This window comes from Micropterus dolomieu, linkage group LG21 (assembly GCF_021292245.1).
Source record: "Micropterus dolomieu isolate WLL.071019.BEF.003 ecotype Adirondacks linkage group LG21, ASM2129224v1, whole genome shotgun sequence".
Lineage (NCBI taxonomy): Eukaryota > Metazoa > Chordata > Actinopteri > Centrarchiformes > Centrarchidae > Micropterus > Micropterus dolomieu.
Window position 1 is genome coordinate 16,062,566 of NC_060170.1, and position 8,964 is coordinate 16,071,529.

The 8,964-nt window shown below is 40.4% G+C and overlaps 1 protein-coding gene across 1 annotated transcript in view; it reads left to right on the top strand.

Annotated features, from left to right (window-relative positions):
- Positions 1-8,071, top strand: part of letm2 (leucine zipper-EF-hand containing transmembrane protein 2) — a 20,413-nt gene extending 12,342 nt beyond the window's left edge. The window contains exons 8-11 of the mRNA XM_046035343.1: positions 650-769; positions 2,022-2,120; positions 3,743-3,811; positions 5,859-8,071. Coding sequence (XP_045891299.1) covers positions 650-769; positions 2,022-2,120; positions 3,743-3,811; positions 5,859-5,915 — 345 coding nt within the window. The 3' untranslated portion in view covers positions 5,916-8,071. The remainder of the gene's footprint in view (positions 1-649; positions 770-2,021; positions 2,121-3,742; positions 3,812-5,858) is intronic.
- Positions 8,072-8,964: the final 893 nt, after the last annotated feature.

Sequence of the window (8,964 nt, forward strand, 5' to 3'; positions counted from 1 at the left end):
AGAAGAAGCACATCAAGGTTCTGGAGTGGCCTAGCCAGTCTCCAGACCTGAATCCAATTGAAAATCTTTGGAGGGAGCTTAAAATTCGAGTTGCCAGGTGACAACCTCGGAACCTGAATGATTTGGAGGCTGTCTGCAGGGAGGAGTGGGCCAACATCCCTGCCGAAATGTGCACAAACCTTGTCACCAACTATAAAAACCGTTTGACATCTGTGCTGGCCAATAATGGCTTTTCTACAAAATATTAACATGCTGTTTGTCCAGGGGGTCAAATACTTGTTTTTCCTCATCAGATGGTTATCAATTTTTATAAATTCATATGATGTGATTTTCTGGAATTTTCTTTGGGATTCTGTCTTTCACTGTTAGAATGTACATATGATTAAAATTATAGATCGTTGCATTCTTTGTAAGTGGGCAAACCTGCAAAATCAGCAAGGGGTCAAATACTTTTTTCCCCCACTGTATATGAGATTTGGCTTTGCCAGCGTGAAGGGAAAGATGAAGCGCTTTATTTGTAGTGATCATTCTCTAAGTTTGTTGTTAAAACAAAATGGACAGGCTGGAAGAGACTCAGTGCAACACATGCTTAATAAAAGAATCTGTCGTCTTATGTCACTGTGAATAATAAATGTCCTTCTCCATCTAGTGGCTGGACCTGCACCTGAAGGAGAACGTTCCTCCATCGCTGCTGCTTCTCTCCAGAGCCATGTATCTGACGGACCTCAAACCAAAAGCCCCAGTCATCCCGCCTGTTCCCAAACTTGAGGTTCGACCTTTACAATCTACTTAAAATCTTAACAGGCTGCACCATTTAATTTTCACTTGAATGTACAGATTAGAAAAAGTTGCCCTCAGCTTCACATTCCAGCTGTTTAAATAGCTGCTATGCAGGCCATTGATGTTTTAGTGTTTGCTCTCCTTAGCACAAGCTGTTTCATAACTATTTTGGTGGTTTCTGTCACTGTATTAGTAACCTGGGCTGGAACAAGTGATTATTTTCAGTCTGTGAATTAAAAAGCAGTAAGAAATGCCCATCACAACTTTCCACGGCGAGACACGGTGTCTTCAAATTGCTTGATTTTTGTCTCATAAAGAGTCAAATAATTTATTTCATGTCATAATGTCAGAACACGTCAAAGTAAATTTTGTCATTTTTAAAAATGACTGAAACTATTAATCAGTTATCAAAATAGTTGCTGATTCACTTTCTCTCTGTCAACTCATCGATTAATCGGCTCTAGCAGCTCTATTAATAACCCTAAACCCTTATTAATTGTTATTAATCTCCTCCAGACACATAAATATACTCTGCTATAAATAATGTTTTATTCATTTAGTTATTTAAAGGTCCAGTAGGCAACTTCTATAAAGAAATTATTTTTGCCATATTTGCTGACAATGTCACTTTGTCCTGACTTTGAGTCAGATAATTTGAAGAAAAAACAAATCAGGTTCCTTCTCCTAGTGCTCTTAGTGCCATTTGCAAGAATCCACCTCTGCCTGAACAAAACAACCAATCGGAGCCAGGAGCAGAAAGACCTTTAAAGGTTTTGCATTGTATGTTCGGTTGTTACAGACTGCTTCTTTAACAAGTATTAAATTAATAAAATGACATCCTCCCTCATTTAACTCGTTTAACTGCTGGACACATGTCTCCTACTTAACTTAAATTCTCAGATTATGTGTCCTGGAGTTTTAAAGGATCTACATTTCTGACGTTTAAATTGCATATTTGACCACGATTGGTTGCCCAACCAGTTGGGACGTCGCGTCTTAAACTTAGATTGGAGGTTGAGCACAGAGAAACTTTCCCCCTTCAGCAGATAAATGTGGAAACAAGCCTTCTAGTGTCAAACTGTGCACTTGCATCACTCTGCACAGCGAAGGTCAAAGATCCAAGTGAAAAACAACATGCGAAACACATTTTTGAGTGGAGGGGCGACAAGAAAGAAACCAGAGCAGGTGGTCTTTACTTAGATATGGTCTTCTTATCAGATGTATTGTTGTTGTTTTTGCAGAAAGCTACTCCTCCTCCAGTGGAGAATACAGGAGCGAACACGACCTCAGTCAGTGCTGACATGTTGGCGGACCCTGCTCTCATCATTAAAGACAGACCGGTCAGTGCACTCTTTAAAACACCACCACTAAACGCACAGCAGCAATGAGATAAGTAGAACTGTATTGACGACAGAGTCCAGGGATATGAAACATGTAAACGGCAAATAAAATTTGGTGATTTTTGCACAGACTGAAAGATTAAGGACCAATATTCCTTCATGGATTAAGAAAATTCTTCAGCTTCTTAAAGGAATAGTTCAACATTTAGGGAAATGTGCATATTTGCTTTCTTGCTTAGATTAGATGAGAGGATTGATACCACTCTCGCCTCTGTACATAAATATGAAGCTAGAGCCAGCTTAGCACAAAGACTGGAAACGGTGAAACAGCTAAGTTCACCTACCCGTATGTCTAAAAACACGTTATATCTCGTTTGTTCAATACCATCATCATCATCATCAATCTTTATTCATCCCCATAGGGAAATTAGTTTGCAGCACAATCAAGTAGGCATTACATCATACGGCACAGAGATAACCATAAGACATACTGATAAACTTACTAATACACACACTAATGCACATAATTCCCATATCCCCGCACCTCGCTGCTGATTAAAGTAGGCAGACCAGACCAGCTGAGCGTTCTGCCTATTTGGCTATATATGTGCCGTACCTGTTTAAAAACTTGATTGCTTGAGGCACAAATGAAGATTTTAATCTATTTTTGGTAAATGGAGGGAGGCAGTATCGTCACCCAGATGGCAACATTTCAAATGAAGGTGCAAGGGGGTGCCTCTTGTCTCCCACAATGTTTTTTTGTTTTGTTGCCTATAGATACATCCCATACTTGGTAACTTGATCCCTAATAGTTTACTGGCCGTTGTTACAGTTTTTCTTACAGACTATTTCTGTGCCTCAGTAGCTTTGCCAAACCAGAAAATGATGCAAAAGGCCAAAACACTTTCAATAAAAGCACAATAAAACATCTGAAGCATTTTGTTGTGGACATTAAAAGATGACGGGTTCTTTATAAAGTACATTCTTTTGTTGTGTCTTAGTGCTTATGAGGTCGGACCACAGATCCCATTTAAGCTTATGGTCGAGCACATGCCAAGGTATTTGTAATTTGAAACAGACTGTATAGGCTCCCCGTTAATAAAAATAGAATTAGATGATTGCAACGTTCTAAAATCAATGGACATTTTGTTTTCGTGGTGTTTAGAAAGAGGCTTGACTTCTCACACCACTTTAGGAAGTAATCCATTTACACATATTACACACACTTGTATATTTAGCTGTTCAACCAGTCTTTGTGCTAAGCTATGCTAATCGGCTGCAAGCTGTAGCTTTATATTTAACCTACAGACATGAGGGTGGTATCACTCCTCTCAATTGTGGTTCCCAAAATGTTTAAACAATTTCTTTAAGTTAAATAAACCATCAGATTGTCAACAAAAAGCCTGGTCACACAGGACAAAAAAAACCTTAGCTCATGAAAAGTTGACCTTTTTTGGAGATGCATGGTTTTCCCATGAAAGCAACGTTTAAAATAAATCTATGAATCATAGAAAAACAAAAGAAAAACATGTCTAGAGGGGAAGTTGTACAGAAGAACCATGAAGTCCTGCAAAAACCTCAATCTTATATTTGTCTTATTTTTCTGTTTGTGTGTGTTGTAGGTGGAGGAGCTACGGGACAAGGCACCTGTGGTGTCAGACAAACCTCTGACTCCTGCTGAAGTCCTTCAGGTGAGCACCCATTGTTCCTTGGACCTGTATGGGATTTGACATGACACAGGGTTTTATAATCCAGTTAGTTCTTCCTGGCTTTGATCTTTCTCACATGACAGGCTAATCTCTCACAGTGGGACTCAGGAAAACCAGCCATTCCACTCAACAGAAAGTGCTTGAGCACAGTAGAGAAAGTACAGAGACTGGATGGAAATCGGTTTAGTTATTAGATATATGGAAGTAATATTGAGAAATTTGACAAAGTAACCATCACAAAAACAGAAGTCTGCTGTCAAAGTTGGAACCGAGGGAACAAGTTAATCTGTGTGAGGTTTAAAAATAGCTGATTAAATATAGACCTATCACTGTCTCGCGCGCTTCCAAGTGACTCTTCCAAGAGTTTTTTTTTTTTTAAAAACCAACCAGAGATACTATGTGACATCAAACCCCATTTTAAAGCCTGTGTGTCAGTTGTGTTTTTTTTAATGAGTTCGTAGCACCTTTGACATTATGCTGATGGCATACGTCGTTCACGCACTCTTTCTCACACGGTCTCTGCATACATGTGTTTAAATGTCAAGTTGATGTTTCACCACTTTGTGTACACATTCCACACTAATTTCTAAACAAAGATGTGTATCATACGTTCAATGGTGCTGTTTTAAGGAGGTCCAGTACACGGGCACGCATTTTATTCTTACTTATATCCATCCATTGTCAACTGCTTATCCTGCGTACAGGGTTGCGGGGGGGCTGGATCCAGTCCCAGCTGACATCGGGTGAAAGGTGGGGGTACACCCTGGACAGGTCTAGTCTTACTAAATAAGTTTTAACTTGTCAAGTAAGACTTTGATTCTGTCGTCTGCTGATAGACAGACATAGGATTTTTACTTTTTGGTAAGAGAAGGTTGTTGATCACATGTTTAATTTAGAGAGCCCAGTAATCTGGGAGCGCTAAGGTCCGTCAGTGCAGCACAAACTAAGAGAACTACACTATTATTCAGCTCTTGTTGACTAGACTCACCTTATTATTAAGGCTGCTCGTTAAATTGTCCCTTTGTTTTCAGTTTTTTACTTGTGCAGATGCATCACAACTCAGCATTATAGATTCCTGTAGTGTCAGTACTATTGGCATGGAGAGTCTGAGACACATACCACGTGACTGCGACGGCCCGGCTTCACTGTTCACTGTTTGTCTGCTGACTTTTGTATCATCCTGTCCCAGTCTTTACTCTCTATCCTATTATTCCTGCCACTTAAAGGCTGTGAGCTATTATATAGAGATGTACTGATTGATCAGCTGGTGACCGGAATCTGCCAGTTTTCAGCTTAATTGGCCGTGAACGGTGCCGATCAGTCTCGTATATCCGATCCTGTACCGGTCATTTAAACTCATGTCATGAGCACAGTGTCACAGACAGTAACACACTATTGTACTATTATGTATTTAACCTGTAAGGCCAAAATTAGCCGTGTGTCTCCACACATAGACTTAAAGGGAAAAACAAGGTGAGCAAGTAGTTTGTGAATGAACACTAGAATAAAGCTGAGCTGTGTTATACTACAGTTCATTTTCAGTTTGACTTTATTTGTAAAGAAAAGCTCTTAGCCTAACCTGGAGCACTTCTTATTTTAAGATTTGGTTGCGCGAGAGAGAAGGTCCGGTAACCTGCTGCAGTTTCGGGGGAAAAAAGTAACAGTTATTTAATAGTATCCAACGAAGGTTAAAATCAAGGGCAACTGGACTTTAATAGTCAGTGTTTTATTACCAACAAACAGTTGAAGGGACCCATGTGAGAATAGCAAATGCTTATTCTGGTGCTAATAAAGAAAGAATTTTCCATAAGAAAAGTTACAAAAATGTTTGCGTATGCTCTCAATTATAGTTCTTAGACATCTCTACTATCAAATAAAGGCAAAATGCAATAAACATTAAAATAAATTTGTATCATGCAATCCTAAATTAATCCATAACAAGGAACTTCCCCTGCAGACTGTGTAATACATTTTTATTGATAAATACTGGATATTGAAGTTATACAAAGTGCTGTAACCTCTTCCACAGGCTAAAGCAGCAACAGAGGTGTCCCAGAAGAGCAAGATGAGTGCCAATGGCGTGTAAAGCAGAGCAGGAGCATCTGGACTGAAGATGAGGAGAGGGTGGAAATCACCGTTCTACACTGTCTGGCATGTTAATGATCATCCAGGAGTCCTGCTGCCTCCACGTCCCTCTTTCTGGTAACACCCAGGAAAGGTCTGCTGCCTCCTCAGTCTCATCTCAGCAGCTGCTTCTTCATACCCACATTTGTTGCACTCCATTCTCTGTAACTGTCCGTTAGAGCTGGACAAACCAGCCTGAAACTTCACTGGACTGGCAGACCACTAATGGTGTGATTTCTTTGACCTACTGTCCTGTACGTGACGCCCACGCCGCCCGTGACAGAGCCTGGTCGACCGTCTGTTTAATGGTGTCTCCCTACAGTCTAGACAGTCTCCCTCCTGCTCCTGTACATTTGTAAATATCCTGTAAATTTCTGTCTGTCTTACATCACAGCAGCAGCTTCGTACATTTTGCTATGAAAATGTTCAAGTTTTTCTCTCTTAGCGGTTTTATTTTGTTTTGTTTGGATACTTCAGTCAGGATAATAAGACAAGTCATCAGCTCTTCAGAAATACTTGGCTGAACTTTTTGGTTCAGTAGCTGTCCCTCCTTCGTCGGGTGACGTGTTGGTGGGCTAGCAGATTTGGACTGGCCCTGCCTCTGAACAGGGTGACGGAGCGTTGTTACTTGCTGCTGCAATGAGCAAACGAAGACTGGTATATTATTAAGAGAGAGGTCACTCCTTAAACCCAGAGGTGACTGGTAAAGTGCAGTCTGCTTCCACTGACTGGAAACATAATATTGCAGATTTGTATTTGCAGATGCAGTGTATGTATTGTGTTTTAACACTATGATGCTAAGATTTCTGTAAACTGAAAAGAGAAAATACGTGATGATATATTATCAATATGGGGAAGAAACTAAAATCTCGAAGCCACAAATTAGATTAATGTTACTTTTAGTATTGTGGCATTAAAAGAGATAATTAATATCATTGACTGATTCGCCCACCTATCCTACTTCATGAAGCGCACATAAATATATCACCCTGAAAGCTGTTATTGGAAAGTTTACCACAGAAATGTGTACTGTGTAAGTGCAGTTTTGTGTGTGTTGGACAATGCTCAAGAGTAACTGAAGTTTTTGTCTCCACACCATTTTTCCTCATTGCTATCCATCTGTGGGCAGCTCCCAGAAGTGGATGCCATAAATAAAAGAATATTTATTAGGGAAAAATATTGCTTATGAAGATCTCTAGTATTTGTTTTACATATGTGCCTAAAGTTAAAGGGGCGATTGTGTTTGCATTTTTCATCAAAGAACAGATTTTCTATATTGTACCATTGTGGTTTGATCATTCACCGCGGTGTTTAAAGTGCCCAGTTGCACATTTTCCTCTTTAGTTGAATGTCTCCTTTTCCCTGCCCCATTTGATCCAAGTATCAATCTAAATTAATCCTTTCCTTATAATCACCAGTGTTGGCACTGATGAAAAATCAATCACCTCTGCGCTTGTGGTGGAAAGGGGATAAAGAAAAAATAAATTGAAATAATTTGCTTTATCATCTCTGGTTTGTGCTCTGCTGCCATATTTGAAAGATTTCCCCTGATATTCTGAGTAGACATGAACTGATGTACGCAACACTTACGGCAGTTGGTGCTTTTTAACAACACCTATCACCGACCTGTTGAGAAAGACGTGTCATGTTGATGTGCTTGAGTTTGACTGTTACTATCTCAGCAGTTAATGTGAATGACTGGAATCAGATTTCTGCTGTGCACGTGAGACTGAAAAGTGTAAATGTCTTTACCCGGTTATTGAACTGGATGCAGTCTTCTGCATCCACAGTGCATTTGTCATCAGATGCTCCAACTCGTCCTGCATAGCCTTCCTTGTGTCACCTCTTGGAACAGGGTTTGTTTGTTTTTCACTCAACAATATCATAGTGTGTGTCGACAACTCTGTGCCTGTCAGGAAACTATTACTTCCTACTACCACAGTACTGGTTTGGTTCATCAACACCATCATGATGTGTCCTCTGTCTTCAGATTCGTTTCCTTCAGTTCAAATACTGCTGTCCAGTTACTACTTACCCTGCATTAAATGTACCATGGCAAATTAGCGTTGGGGTGATGACATGAAAGTTATTCACATGATTAAAATCATGAACCCTTTACAGTCGTGTCCTCTCTCTCTGTGGTGCATGCGATATCCAATTTATCTAATTGATCAGTGAAAATATCACCACTGGCTCGTATTGGTGACACAAGTATTAACATACACTCACCTAAAGGATTATTAGGAACACCTGTTCAATTTCTCATTAATGCAATTATCTAATCAACCAATCACATGGCAGTTGCTTCAATGCATTTAGGGGTGTGGTCCTGGTCAAGACAATCTCCTGAACTCCAAACTGAATGTCAGAATGGGAAAGAAAGTGTGGCATGGTTGTTGGTGCCAGACGGGCTGGTCTGAGTATTTCACAATCTGCTCAGTTACTGGGATTTTCACGCACAACCATTTCTAGGGTTTGCAAAGAATGGTGTGAAAAGGGAAAAACATCCAGTATGCGGCAGTCCTGTGGGTGAAAATGCCTTGTTGATGCTAGAGGTCAGAGGAGAATGGGCCGACTGATTCAAGCTGATAGAAGAGCAACTTTGACTGAAATAACCACTCGTTACAACCGAGGTATGCAGCAAAGCATTTGTGAAGCCACAACACGCACAACCTTGAGGCAGATGGGCTACAACAGCAGAAGACCCCGCTGGGTACCACTCATCTCCACTACAAATAGGAAAAAGAGGCTACAATTTGCAAGAGCTCACCAAAATTGGACAGTTGAAGACTGGAAAAATGTTGCCTGGTCTGATGAGTCTCGATTTCTGTTGAGACATTCAGATGGCAGAGTCAGAATTTGGCGTAAACAGAATGAGAACATGGATCCATCATGCCTTGTTACCACTGTGCAGGCTGGTGGTGGTGGTGTAATGGTGTGGGGGATGTTTTCTTGGCACACTTTAGGCCCCTTAGTGCCAATTGGGCATCGTTTAAATGCCACGGCCTACC